Here is a 15,369-nt window from a genome sequence, read left to right on the forward strand (position 1 = left end):
AGCGATTTTCAAGCATTTCCATACTGCATAAGTATAAATAAGGCTTTGTTCACATTTGCACCAGTTTCCACCACAATGTCCGCCTGAAATTGGTAAAATGAAAAAGTCCTGCACTCACAGCTTTTTCATCCACCACTTTCGGTTTTACAGCAATGGACACATTATGGACCCCATGACAGTCAATGGGATCCGCCAGTCTCCACATGTCACCAGAAGTTTAGTGGTCCTCCTGTCAGTTTTTCTGGTTCTCCGATGGACCAGAACAATGGACAGATGTCTTTGAACTTATCCTAAAAATTAGTTCTATGATTTACAATGTCCAAAGCATAATAATATTACACAGCTAGCCTCTCTGTAGCCCTGAACATAAATAAGACCAGCACAACTTGCAGTGGTATGAACATAAATTCATATGCATATGCAAAATTGCAGTTTTAAAATATGTTGTTCATTATTGCATATTAGGTCAATTCAGTATATACTGTATTGAGTAAAATGTCTGATTCAGGCCATATGCATATGTACACGGATTATGTACAAATTATTAATATAGTGATTAATAAAATAACTGCTATAGATAATTTAATACAGCCTGCTATTTATAATAATTATAATAATAATATAATAATAATAATAATAATAATACATTTTATTTATATAGCACCAACGTATTCCGCAGAACTGTACAATTTGTAGGGTTCAAGTACAGACAAAAAGATACATTACAAAGAGATAGTCACTTCACATAATGGAACTAAGGGCCCTGCTCGCAAGAGCTTGCAATCTATGAAATAGAGGGGGGTGACACAAGAGGTAGCAGGGGAGGCAGCGGAGGTAGCGGAGGTAGCATTGCTTATACAGTGGTCAGACAATAGAGGTTACTGTCATTATACAAACATAAAACTGTAAGAGCTGGCACCAGTCGTGTCCTTTAACATGTGGATGGTGCCTGGATATATAAAGTTAGCCAGAAACGTCATCATATTGTGTGGGGTAATGTGGGAGCGGGAACAAAGGAGAGTTCATTTTAGGGATTCTAATTACAGCATAGAGAAGGGTTTACATTAGACATTGTGATAGGCCTGTCTGAAATGATATGTCTTTAGTTTGCGCTTGATGCTGTAGAAATTGGGAGTTAATCTGATTGTCCGGGATAGAGCATTCCAGAGAAGTGGTGCAACTCGGAGGAAGTCTTGTATACGAGTGTGGGAGGTTCTGATAATAGAGGATGTAAGTGTTAGGTCATTGAGTGAATGGAGACCACTGTACCTTTGTGTGTCTCAGCAGCTTAAGCAGGTTTTCTCACCTGGAAACATAATATAAAGATACATATTGTCACACAGAGATACCATATGGTACTCACAGTGTGCCTTTCAGTATACCAGTGCACATGAGCCTATAATCAACCCATAGCTGATGTCACCAGGAGATAACAAAACCGTATGTTATATAGTAGATTCACTATGAGCTTTAGAAAATGACTCTGTGGCATTAAACCAATGGCTAGCAATATGTATAAAGGGTCTAATAATGAAATACCTTGCTGAAATTCTACATATAATGTGACTTTGATTTGTTGATCTTCATTTTTGCACATTTAAGTGACCTCATGGGTTTTCCTATATAGCATGGAAACAGCAAACAGTAGACAAGTTCATCCTAAATACCTGCTTTAAAGACCACTGGAGGTGACAAGCCTATACATGCTGGGGAAATGCCACATTCTTCAAACACTACGATGTATCACCAGAGGGTAAATGCGCTCAATAAGAGAAACCACAGAGTGAACCTCTTGTATGGTCTGTATATCTGCTACATGTCATTCATAGGCAAGTACATTAACGGAAATGAGTGGTGCCACATTTCATTCTGCTGGATCAGAAGTCACTTTACTATGCGCTTCCCCGGCAGAATATGTTGGCGCTATACAAGTAAGCAAAATAAATAACTGTGGACGACACTCTTCGCTGAAGCATTATAGCTGGCACTCTATGTAGTATTACCTTTCACAGTAATATACATTTCTGTATACTTTAAAAGTTGTAACCGTGATTTACATGATTCAAGAAGAGTTTTATGGTGTGTGTTATAAGGCCTAAGGTGGTATTCTGGTTTTCAGGACTTACCTGTCCCTGTTGCTCCAGTGTCTCCCACTACGGTCTGGTCCTGCGGCGTGTTGTTTTGGAGGAAGTCCCTGACATATGTGAGTGATGTCCCAGTTCCTTTTGTTAGGCTCCTGAGGCCGCTATTTGGCCTCAGTGGTTACATGAGGTGGGGACTTCTGTTGGAAGAAGCACTGGGGCACCATTGGACCAGACAGCGGCAGGGGAAACCGGAGCATAAGGTCAGATTAGTTTTTTTTTTTTTTTTTCACGTTCCCTGACCTCCTTTCTGGACAATGATTGAGGGATATACCCCTAAAATATACCAAAAGCGCGCTCCCTTCAGTAAAGATGAGTTCTGGTATGCTGATGCTTTCTGAAAATTATTTATCCTGTACAATCCCTTTATTTGTGTAGCAGACAGGATGTCATACACTTTTATGATATACAGTATGTGTACTAAAAAAATGTTCTCACACATTTTTATTTCATCAGTGCAGAAGTAGAAAAAAAATGCTATGGTTCATATTTAGTCCATAGAACTGAAAGTGTCTATGGGAAACAAATGTAACAGCCTCGCATTGTAAGTTTGACCTCTGATTCATACAGGAAGTGCTCGGGCATTATCTATACTGTTGATCTTTGCAATCTCCTAAACTAGGAATCCTCTTCATAGATTTAGACATATTTATGAATCTGTTGTACAGAGTTTCTGGAAGCAGCAAAATTCTTACTTAAATACCATCTAACTGTCGTGTTGTGCGGCTTCACCACAAGACAAATATTTGGTGTACCCAAATTACATATTAATATATATATATATATATATATATATATATATATATATATATATATATATATATATTATATAGTGAGGAGGTGAAAGTCAAGGTTTATTTACTTTCCTGTTTTTTTTTTCTCTAAATAAACCTGTTTCCTGCATATTTTGTGTCGCTGTCTTTAACTGGTTGGGTCCGCACTAGTGCTGTTACCAAGCTACCTTCCCCACATAGGTAATACAGTGAAAATACTCCGGTTTGGCTCTTAATTTTTTCTTCTTTTTTTAGCATTCACCATGTTAGTAGACGTTTTCGGATGTGGAGATGTATATGTATAATCCATATGATATATCATATCATGTTACTGCTCCAGGGACACTTTCTGATAATCCAGTGACGTTCCATTTCGCCAGTTCCAAAACTGAACGTCACCATCACTCTTCTGCCTCCCCTTTCCCCTGCACTACTTACCAGCATTCCTGTGTCCGTGGAAGGGGTCCTCCCCCTCTTCCTGTCTTCTGGTAGTGAGCTTAGCCCGGGAGACTGGAGCGAGATTGGGATCGCTATTATAAAGAGAGACATGGGAGGGTGGGAGGTGTTAGTAATGGGTGGGATCACTATTCTAATTTGAGACAGGGAGGGGGAGTGTAGGAGTGAGAGAGGAGGAGGGGGGCTGAGTGAGAGGGAGTTAGTGCAGCAGCTACATAGGAACTGCACAGCAGGAAATTACAGCATGCAAACAAACACAGAGAATGCAGCAGCAACCAAAGACACCAAGAAATCACTCCAATAAAGGTATATGGGTGTACTTCTTAACCCATTATCAGCATTCTCAGACCTTTATAAAAAAAAAAAAAAAAATCTATCCGGAAAACCGCTTTAAGGTCAGGCGAGTTTGCTGGCCAATGAAGCATAATGGGCCATTTCCCAGGGTCCTCATACCCTCAGGGGACCCATACTTTCCCTACCATGAGGAGAAGATCGGCAGCAGAGAAATCATCTGCAGATGCAGGGGCTGCCAATCGCTTCTTGTAAAGTTTCCTGCACACAGCAGCTTCCTGTGCCCCCCCTCCCCCTCCTCAGCATGCAGTGTGAGAGGAGAAGTCGATGTTGCTGCTCTCTTCACTGCCAGACAGCTGCACAGAAGTTTCCTCCATGTCCTGGGCACCCAGCCATTCAGCCACATGTAAGCATATTTTTGGGTAAAATATGTATAGATGTGTATATGTGTTAACTATGTGTTTTATATACTGTGTGAGTCCTGTATGTGTGTAGATAGGTGTGTATATGTTGTATATGAATGTAGGTGTGTGAATAGATGTGTATATGTGTAATTATATACAGAATATCAATGTCTATCTATCTATCTATCTATCTATCTATCTATCTATCTATCTATCTATCTATCTGTATTTGCTTCTATACATGTCTACCGTATAATGGTAGACATGTATAGAAGAATACTAGAATTGTATTTTATAATGTGATGCTTAGGCCCGGTTCACATCTGCGCTCAGGTTTCCGTTCGTGGAGTCTGCTTGGGGACCCCCCAAACGGAAACCTATACGCATTAAAAAGAGGTTACTTTCAGGGTCTCCAATTATTATACTCTGGGCAAGAAGGCTGAAACGCCGAAACGTATGTTGGGTGGGCTACACCTGCATGGTGGGATCCTGTGTTTTCACTTAGAATCACCAATATTATGGGTAAGAAACGCTTTTTGTTAGACCTAGAGACATAGTGTGGACAGACTTGAAGTGATGAATGTTCCTTGTATTTAACACTTGAATGACTGTGCAGCATTTTTCCTTTACCTGATTTCTGACATGTTCTTGTGTGTATGAGTTTTACTCTTTTCTTGTTTCATTAGAGACACTGTTTTTTCTCTACCTATTTTTTCCTTTACCCTGCTACGTAGGGACTTGGAGATTTACATACATATGTGATTAAGATACCTTTAGGGCATCGATGCTGTTTTTCTCTGTCTGATCCATTTGTATGGTGATTTGTGACACAGGTCTCTGCCCTGTGGGTGGCCTTGTTTCTACAGTATTGTTAGTCTTAGTGTGTTATACTTATATATAATGTGCATTGTTTTACATGTTTTTGTATCAATAAAACTATATTTTTAGAAATATTATAACGGTGAATGTCTTAATTACTTGGACTTTCCAGTCCTCTCTGTTTGTATTGTGTGCTATTCGATTAAGACATATCCTTGATTGGGCTGATTTTATTGAGGTCATTTATGTATATTGGATGTTTTTTGACCTTTATGTGCTATGCTTTTGTTATATTATACTCTGGGGTCTGAAAAGACCCCAGAGTATAATAATTGTTCAAGGGTGTTCATTATGAGGCGTAATACTGTGTACAGGGGCCACTATGGGGCATAATAGAGCGCGCAGGAATGCGGCGGGGGGTCGGTCGGTCAAGGTCTTTGCTGTCAATCAGGAAGTAGGGGGGGGGGGGGGTCACCATTCCTAGTTATGCCACGGCCTGGATGATATATGTGATGGGCATAAAATGGGGTCATATACTATCTGGAGGCCATGAAAAGGGGTTAGATACTGAATGGGGGCTATAAAAAGGAGTCCGATACTGGGGGGGGGGGGGCGAAAAAGAGGTTACATATTGTGGGGGGCAAAAGAAAGGGATCATATACTGTGAGGATGGCATAAAAAATGGGTCATATACTGTGAGGGCATAAAAAGCAGGGTCATATATTGTGAGGTGCAAAAAGCCAGGGGTGAACCTTGCCTCTCTGCCGCCTGAGGTTATGTTTGGTTGCGTGATGGAACCCCCCTAATTAGGGCATGCCCCCCATTGGCAGATCAAAAAGATTCCCTTATTTGGCTCCATATAGTATAACCCTCCCCCCTTCTTTTTTTGGCCCTCACAAGATATACAACTCCTTTTTTTTTTTTTAGCCCACACTACAATACGATCTCCTTTTTCTGGCCCACCACAAGGTATATGACCCCCTTTTTTTGCCCCTACATGGTATATGACCCCCTTTTTATCCCCCCACACAGTATATGATGCCCTGGTTACTTCTCTGATACTATTGCTTAGCTTGCTGAGCTAACACAAGCATGTAGACCACATAGGTACAGGTATTTTGCATTTTGATCAGCATTGGTTATTTTCATTGGGGCAGACAGAGCAGCATTCAAGGAGCATTTTCCCCTGCAATGAAAGTAGAAAACACTTACATTTACTAACATTGTTGTTATAATTCTATTCAGCCATTTTTTAGTGTTGTCTCAGAAAGCTGGGCAACAATCATTATAAGATGATTCCTGTAAGTGAGTCGCAACAAAAAACATCTGATTTGAAAATTTAAAAAAGCACTAATATATAGAAGTGAGAATTGTCCAGCTACAATAAGAGTCACTTGTTACAGTTCTGATAGAAAGGCCTACAAAGTCTACCATGAATATCATCAATACATCGGATCGATTCACTGTGTGTTCCTACGAATCGTATAACCCATCAGTTCTTCTGAACATGTGCTTCTTGCATGTTATTGTCGGAGCTAAGACCCAGGAGAAGACGTAGAGGTTCAGTAATAGAACAAGCAGCATTCCTCCATTGGCTGAGTACTGGTGGGCAGGGTCAGGGCTTGTGAATAGTAAATAGGCTTTGTCCCAGCTGAGAGCTCAGTCTGAGGAAGAGAGGGGAGCGAGCTGGGAAGTCAGGTAATTGCTATAGATTATACGTATATTACTACAGCATCCTTCACAGCACTCCTATCGCATGTCTGAAATGTTTTTATCCAACCATCCTGAATATAACAGCTTCTTTATCTACAATGCAAATATATATACCACGCACATTTAGGTACTCATCTGGGCACGGCTATTAGGATCAGGTATATAGGTTATGCTGATCAGCCTGGTGCCCTCATACTGCCCTTCACAATTAAAACTATGCACATACTTGAGATAACACAAAGAAATGCACCATTATGTGCCTGCATTAGGTTGGCACCACTTCCATCCTTGCCAGTTGTATGTTATGGATTCTTATAGTAACAATGTGTTCACGTTACAGCTCTTGGAACCCCCCCTGCCACTGACTCACAAGACTAGAAGAGGATGGGTGTGAAGATCTGATCCCACCACTTTGGGCACAGTAAGTGGCACCCTCTTTGTGTTCTGTCTACCTATTCTGTTATGGAGTTACAGGTGCTAATACAGGGCTAGGATACAGGGCTATTCATGACTGATGGTGCGGAATATGATTTCTCTGTAAAGGAATTTCAAAAATGGACTGAATCATTCGGATTACTCTAGGTTCTGAATGCTCTGGTCTGGTATATGGTAACTGTGCATTGGTTACAGTAGGTATACTTTGTTATAATGAGCATGGTATCTTGAGCAATAAATGATTTCAACTTGATACTTAGTAACTAGAGGTACCTTGAGCCAAGATACAAAAGCTGTATATGGTCCCATCATTAGATTCATGTAATTGCATAATTCCACATAATCGTGTATCAAATGATTACACCAATATGGATATCACACATTATTTCACTGTGCTATTGTACTACCCACTTACAATATGACTAAATATGAAGCCTGTGAAACCCCTGACAAAGGTGTAAGTTGAATGCAATGCAAAATATATAATGTGGACCCCACTTACCATGTAGAGAAGCCTCTGGGATTCCATGGCCTGGTAGTGATTGCTGCCTCTGAACCCCTATAGCTATGCCCCTGCTTCCAGCATGGGGGAGCATGGGGACATTTGCACTCTCAATTGTTGTGCCATGCTGCTAAGTCTATATGGTATACAGGGGACATGTTTTATAGCATTGTGTGTTATGCATTAAATGCAGGCGTAAAGTGTAATAAAGTCATCTAGGACATGTATCCATACCCACTTCCTCTATTGTGTGCAGGGTTATAAGTCTGAACTTGCCCGGCTGCCTTTATTTAGCCTGCAATCTCTGTTAGAGAAGCACACAAGACATAAAAGATCAGGCATTCAGAGCTGAGTGGGTTAATCCTGGGCTGCTCTGGTATTTCATGTGCCGCCTGCTGTATAGCAGGAAGTGACAATGAGTGTTTTGTGTGTTTAGTTGGGCGCAGTGTACATTGTGGCTCCAGGGACTGTTTATTAACCTAACGTGGTTTAATAATTAATGGAGGTGAGACCTTTGACTTCTGCTAGTGCCTTTCAAAGCCAGGCCGCTGGTGTGCTGGCTATACTAGCCGACTGAATATTAAATATCTACTGTTCTATAGCATGCAAGGCTTTAATTGCAATAAATATCCAGTGTAGACTAGAGGTAAAAATCCAGCATCAAACGGCGATCCACAATCCATAAAACATATAAAGAAGCAGCTTACGCGTTTCAGACCTGTGGCCCTTACTTATAGCTGTTTAGCTGCAATAGTTGCTACAAGTATATTACTCTTTTTTTCCTTGTTTAGATTTCATGCATATACATAAAGGAAATGAAGAGAAATAAAGCTAAAACACTTCCCTTATTATGTGGAGTCATGTGTAGGAAACCATGTATTTTACACTCCCCTTTGTCTTCAGAAGCACCCAAACCTTTTTCAACTAAACATAAGAAAGCTAGTATTGCCCAAACTCATGAACATAGACTTTGTCCCAATACAGAACACTGGATGTGATGTGTCCATCTCCACTACCACTGTGGTCCCTGACCTCATTACACTGAGTCCTAGGCGTGCTGCAGGACTATGTCAGGCTGGAACAGATATATATGGTCTCTCTAAGTTTTGTATATGTTTAATAACTTATACTGTATGTTTATATCCACAGCAGCTTAATGGTTTATAAGCTTCCTTAAAAATGTAGATGTCAATTCAACAAAGTCAGGCAAACCCTTTAGACATTACAGATTTTTATCATGGTCCATATGGAAGGTCCTCAGCACTGTGGCACTAGTAGGGTTAATGGAAATAGCTGAGCCTTTGTTCTCTTTTCTATGTATACAGTCACCTGCATTTCCTGATGCTGCTGAATGATATGGCACACAAAGTAATATATGAAGTAATATATGACTTCAATGAAGTGCTGTATCATTCTGCAATCCGATAACATTTCTTGTTTTTATTTTTTAGATTATTATCGTGGTAACAAGTCAACAAAATGTCGGTCAGCAATCATGAGAACCGGAAGTCCCGCTCCAGCACGGGTTCAATGAATATCCATTTGTTCCACAAACCTGGCCATGCAGATAGTCTTCTAACACATCTTAACCTGCTTCGCAAGCGTTGCCTCTTCACAGATGTGGTGTTGTTAGCTGGAAACCGTGCTTTCCCGTGTCATCGAGCTGTCCTAGCTTCCAGCAGCCGTTATTTTGAGGCAATGTTCAGCGGTGGTCTAAAAGAAAGCCAGGATAGAGAAGTCAACTTTCATGATGCTGTGCACCCTGAGGTCTTGGAGCTGCTTCTGGATTATGCCTATTCTGCTCGCATTATTCTCAATGAGGAGAATGCAGAGTCTTTGCTGGAAGCTGGAGATATGCTGCAGTTTCATGACATACGAGATGCAGCGTCAGAGTTTCTGGAGAAGAATCTTCATACAGCAAACTGCTTGAATATGATGTTAATATCTGATGCACACTGCTGTGAGAGACTGTTCGAGTTGTCTTGGAGAATGTGTCTTTCCAATTTTGTGGAATTATCAAAAACGGAAGACTTTCTAAGATTGCCAAAGCTCAAACTGATGGAGCTCATCCTAAGTGAGGAGCTTGAAGTGGAAGATGAAAGTTTAGTCTATGAAGCTGTCATGGGATGGATAAAATATGATCTATGTCTTCGATTGGATGATCTACCAGATCTTCTTCGTTGTGTCAGGTTAGCTCTTCTTCCTGACCAGTATCTCCGAAGTCTGGCTGCAGATGATTTAGTGGTTCAGAACAAGCTGGCAAAGGCAATTGTGGAAGAAGCAACACTTTGCAGGAGCAAGCTTCTCCAGAATGATGGTTTAGTGACTGGTTTTTGTGCTCGTCCTCGGAAAGTTAGTCAGGCCTTGCTGCTCTTGGGAGGACAAACATTTATGTGTGACAAGATCTATGTAATGGATCAAAAGACCACTGAGATAATACCCAAGACTGACATTCCTAGCCCACGCAAAGAGTGTAGTGCCTGTGCTATTGGCTGCAAAGTGTATGTTACAGGAGGGAAAGGGGCAGAAAATGGAGCGTCTAAAGATGTCTGGGTCTATGACACCCTGCATGATGAATGGTCCAAGGCTGGGCCTATGCTTGTTGCTAGGTTTGGTCATGGATCTGCAGAGCTAGACAACTGTCTTTATGTGGTTGGAGGGCATACAGCAATTACAGGGGCATTTCCCGCATCTCCATCTGTGTCTTTGAAGCAAGTTGAACATTATGACCCACAAGTTGACAAGTGGAGCTTAGTAGCTCCCCTTCGAGAAGGTGTGAGCAATGCAGCAGTGGTGGGAGCAAAGATGAAACTGTTTGTGTTTGGAGGCACTAGTGTCAACCGTGAAAAGCTCCCCAAAGTCCAGTGTTTTGATCCAGTACAAAATAGATGGACAGTGCCTGCCACTTGCCCTCAACCCTGGCGTTACACTGGTGCTGCTGTTTTAGGAAACCATGTTATTGTGATAGGAGGAGACACTGAGTTCTCTGCCAGTTCAGCCTATCGCTTTAATAGTGAAACTTATCAGTGGTGCAGATTTGGGGACGTTTCCTCAAAAAGGATTAGCTGCCGTGCAGTCGCTTCTGGCAATAGACTATATGTAGTTGGTGGATACTGTGGTTCGCAGCGGGGCAAAACTTTGGACTGTTACGATCCTGCAAGTGATACATGGAGCAGTGTGACTACAGTGCCTTATTCCCTCATCCCAACAGCCTTTGTCAGCACATGGAAGTACCTTTCTGCTTGAGTCTAAAGGTAATGAATTTTTTCATAAGACCATAATTACACCTAATATAATGGAATATGGTTGATCTAATAATAATGAGAAAAATGGACTATAATAATCTTAGTTTTTATCTCTATCATCCTAAAAGTCCTTATTTTCAATTCCTGTTAATACAGAAAAAAGTAAAAGCAATGTGAACCAAATTGTGAGACCTGTTTCAACTAGTAGTTGTGATAAAACAATGCTTACACTTAGGGTGCATTCACACTGAGTAAACGCTAGCTTATTCTGAACGTAAAACACGTTCAGAATAAGCGGCGTCTAAAGCAGCTCCATTCATTTCTATGGGAGCGGGGATACGAGCGCTCCCCATAGAAATGAATGGGCTGCTTCTTTCACTCCGTGCAGTCCCATTGAAGTGAATGGGGAGTGCCGGCGTATACGGCAAGCTCTGCTCATGCCGGAGCGTACACGCCGGCACTCCCCATTCACTTCAATGGGACTGCACGGAGTGAAAGAAGCAGCCCATTCATTTCTATGGGGAGCGCTCGTATCCCCGCTCCCATAGAAATGAATGGAGCTGCTTTAGACGCCGCTTATTCTGAACGTGTTTTACGTTCAGAATAAGCTAGCGTTTACTCAGTGTGAATTCACCCTTAAAAGGGTTTTTCTATCTCAGGGTCTCACCTGCTCCCCTGTCTCATGTCCCTTTGCTTCTTGGTTTCAGTGACAAGTTAATGGGAGGAGATAGACTGTGTGACGGACAGTTCAGGCTTCCAGGACCTGCGACTTGATCTGCACACTGTTATCTCTCGATTTACATATAAAAGACAAAAAAACAAAACAAAGCAGTAATATGTAATACAAAAACGGGTGTATGCTATTGTACGATCCAGTATTTAAACACTGATATCAAATGATATCCAATTCTATATAAGAAAATTATATTTTATTCCATGTGTATCATGGATTTACATATAGAGATAGCAGAGGCGCCCAACAAGCTTTGTTCTAGTCCATTTTACAGCTCAGCAGCTGAGAGCACTTTGCAGCGCTGACATTAGCCATCATTCACAGTGAAGAGAAATAGAGACTGAGGTCACCAGCCTCGCAAGTGCTTCTAGATATCACAGCTGGCCTTAAATCTAGTGACACAGGAATGTTCCAAAAAAATGCATATTGTACCACAGTTGTTTTTTTTCAATTTGAGGTTAAAGAGGTCTCCCCATTGTAGGCTTTTACACAGAATGCACTGAATATGCTAGAAATATCTTAAAAAATGTGGGTCCAGTATCTGGGGCCTGCCCCTTTCTCTAGCAGAGAGAGGTGGGCATACATGCGCAGATCTTTGCATTGATTTCTATGGGAGTTCTGAAAACAGCTGAGCATGCTTACTTACATGTATTGGAACTCCCATAGAAATGATCAGAAAGAAAGTAATGTATGCATGGCCAACTCTCCTTTCACAATGGGCACAATTTGTGGATGTTATTAATGTTTCAGATCGGAAAACATTTTTAATACAGAAATGTCACCAAAAGAAATCAAAGGTAGTATATTATAGAGGTATTATAGGCGGTTTATTGTATCGCTTTGTTTAATGAATAACATTTGACTGGTGCAGAATAGAGATGGGTGAACCGATTCGTTCTGATCTACGTTCAACACGAACATCTCAAATTGTTTGGTTTTTAACTAAACCAAAAAATTGGGGATTCATCTAGGATCAACTAAAATGGCCCCAGGGTATAATAAGTGGAGGCTCAAGGGAAAAAAAATAAAAAAACACTTATAGTAAACTCCCCTCACCTTTTCCATCTAGTGTTATGGATTTGCTTTCCATGCAGTTGTATTACTTAGCTAATCTGCTTTGCTGCTTGCTTTTATTCACTCCTTTTATTATAACAAGCATGGCCACACAATAGTTGTCCTCATAGTGTTGTATATGAGGACAAGGTTAAACAAGGGAGTTAATGCTGTGAATGCCCATGGTCGCTTCTTGCAGCTCTGTTGATCTGTGGAAAGGAAGTTGCCAGAAAGTTGCTTTCCTAAGAGATGAATGACTGAGCTCTTGTTATAGCATGTGAAATACTTCAGAACTAGGATGCATGCATACATTCTGGCCTGGGTGGGTAATACTTGATGGATACCAGTTTATTATTGGTTTATTAGTAGGTAAAGGACAGTATAGATTATAGACCAGACACTTGGTGTTTTTATGATGCAGTTAATGCCTACCATGGCTTAGAGGAACATCTGAGCCCTGTCTTCCTGACTTGTGCTTTGTGTAATCTGAACCCTGCTGAGAAGTGTTGGCCTTGGGCGCATATTTCCCATGTTTTTTGACCTCCTAATTGCTCTCTGACCCAGAAGCAGATCAGTAAAGCTCTCCTCCTTCCCCTTTTTTCCTATGAATGGGAAAAATAAAAAGTGGGATAATTGGTAAAAGCAGGCATGACTTAAAATGCGACAACGTGCATCAAAATTTCAGCTCAAAATATTAGTATAGGCGAAGGCTAGCATTACCATAGTCTCCACTGCTGAAGCCACCTGCATGGAGGACTTTCCTCTGCATTGGTTTCAGCATAAAAACGGCATACACCCGGCGGACCCTATTAGTCAACTCGAATAATAAAGACACATGCGCAGATGTGAGCTTAACCTAAGCCAAACCACAAATGATGTAAAGGTAAAACTGTGAAACTGTCTAAAGATGCCCCAGGTTTATCATGCATCTTGAGTCATTGTGATGTACTGGTGATGTAGGATTAGTAAAACTGCCCCAATATTTATTTAAGGCATGTTACAATAAGCACCTATCCAATGTTAGGTCTCATATCTCATCACTATTCCAATGCTAGATCTCATTTTCAACACCTCATTTCTTTGGATTGAATTGTCTTTTGTTAAACATTAACCTTCAATTTTGCAGCATTTACCGCATCACATTAGACGAGTGTAATTTTTCAGTGTTAGGTACTAATATACACTGGCAGGATGATCTGTCTGACATATGGGCTTACAGCACTTTTAAGGACTCATTTGAATGATCCCATTCCCCACCTACAGTATGTGGTAGTGCTCTATATCAAATGTAAATCCAGTCGTAGACTTTGCTAGGAAGTTATTTCAGTTTGGTGGGTATAACGTTCCCATAACCCCAAATACTCAGATTTTCTCTTTAATTAGTATATGTTTTGCTTTAACATCACTTTTTTATTTTGCAGATTTTTTCAGAAGAATGACCATAGAAATGAACCAATTTTCATAGTGAAGCAGTTTGGTAGTCACCTTGACACTGTTAATGTCTATCTGGATGGCAAGAATGTCTACGGCGATGAATCTTTTCACTATTGTTTGGATGGACAAAGAACACCGTTATGGATTATTTCGTTATGTTTAGTGAATTAGTGACTATTTTGTTAATAGAGTCAGAATAGGTTGTCATTTTATATTAAAATGACATTTTTTTTTATTTAATTTTCATAACTTCCACTTCCCACATGGATTCCAATACAAAATTAACAATTCTACATTCTGTGAAAAAAATATGTGTGTGATATAGTAATATTCAGTCCAATTATTGGTAGAAGTATTAGAAGCACTAGACGTTTTCCGATAAAATGTGCTGTTTAGGTGTCGTATAATGTTGAATGTCTCATTCTAGAATAGAATGTCATAGAATTTCATAGAATACTTTATGCCCCATGTAGGTCAAGATCATGTTAACCTCTTCCAGTCTTATCTGTTAATAGAGCATTCATGCCTGGAATCAGGCATGTGGCCCTATGTTGGCGTTACGCTCTTGTGCAGAATACAAGTGCACAAGCTATGTAAGACTTGGAATGTAAAACATTTGCTTGAGTATTAGATCAGACTAATTTACTATCAATTGTATTACAAGTGGAAAGGTATAATTCAATTCTATAAGACACTCCCTATAATAAAAATATATACTTTGGCTTATAAGAATGGGTTAACACTCCTGTTGTTAATATCCATTGCTGTCGTCTGTCTGTCGTCAGCAAGAGACATTAACTGTGGCAGAATAATGGACACAGACTGAGTCCATATCCATTCCTGTTGATACTAATGTAAAGAACATGACATACTCTATCTTCCATCATGTTTGGTTACTTTTGTAACGGAAGAAAAAGTCGTGCATGCACGACTTTTTCTTCTGTCAGAAAAGTGAGCCAACATGACGGACGCTAGCATCTACCATGTTGTTTACATTTCTGTCAATATGAAAGGATACGGAGTCTGTGTCCATTACTCTGCTACAGTTAATATCCATTGTTGTCATCCTATGGCAGTAGAGTGAACCCTTAGTCTTTGCTGAGAGCCTTTTAACTGTGGCAATAATCGCCTTAAGAAATGTTTATATGGATGTTGATTCCTGGTCATTACCATTTTATTAAGCTTGTTGATAGCATCTTTTCAATTACAAAAAAGTAAGGGAATAAGCTGAAAAAAAAATATGGAAAATGTACTGGATGATGGGAAATGGAATGACTACACCAATCGACTTGCTATATCATCAATCAGCAATTTATCTGCCCTTGTTAAAAGACCCTTATGCTGTACAACTGCTGGTTCAGTAAAATGAG

The 15,369-nt window shown here is 40.3% G+C and overlaps 1 protein-coding gene across 1 annotated transcript; it reads left to right on the forward strand.

The window, feature by feature from the left end:
- The first annotated feature begins 6,550 nt into the window (after window positions 1–6,550).
- LOC142213581 (ectoderm-neural cortex protein 1-like) lies at window positions 6,551–14,711 on the forward strand. Its single transcript, XM_075281962.1, has 4 exons — window positions 6,551–6,582; window positions 6,938–7,018; window positions 8,986–10,788; window positions 13,987–14,711. The coding sequence occupies exon 3, from the start codon at window positions 9,014–9,016 to the stop codon at window positions 10,778–10,780; it is 1,767 nt and encodes a 588-aa protein (XP_075138063.1). The 5' UTR covers window positions 6,551–6,582; window positions 6,938–7,018; window positions 8,986–9,013; the 3' UTR covers window positions 10,781–10,788; window positions 13,987–14,711.
- The last annotated feature ends 658 nt before the right edge of the window (window positions 14,712–15,369 follow it).

Source organism: Leptodactylus fuscus, chromosome 1 (assembly GCF_031893055.1).
Source record: "Leptodactylus fuscus isolate aLepFus1 chromosome 1, aLepFus1.hap2, whole genome shotgun sequence".
NCBI classification, from domain to species: Eukaryota; Metazoa; Chordata; class Amphibia; order Anura; family Leptodactylidae; genus Leptodactylus; species Leptodactylus fuscus.

Coding starts and splice junctions, on each gene's coding strand:
- LOC142213581 (XM_075281962.1), top strand. CDS start 9,014: ATGTCGGTCAGCAATCATGAGAACCGGAAGTCCCGCTCCAGCACGGGT.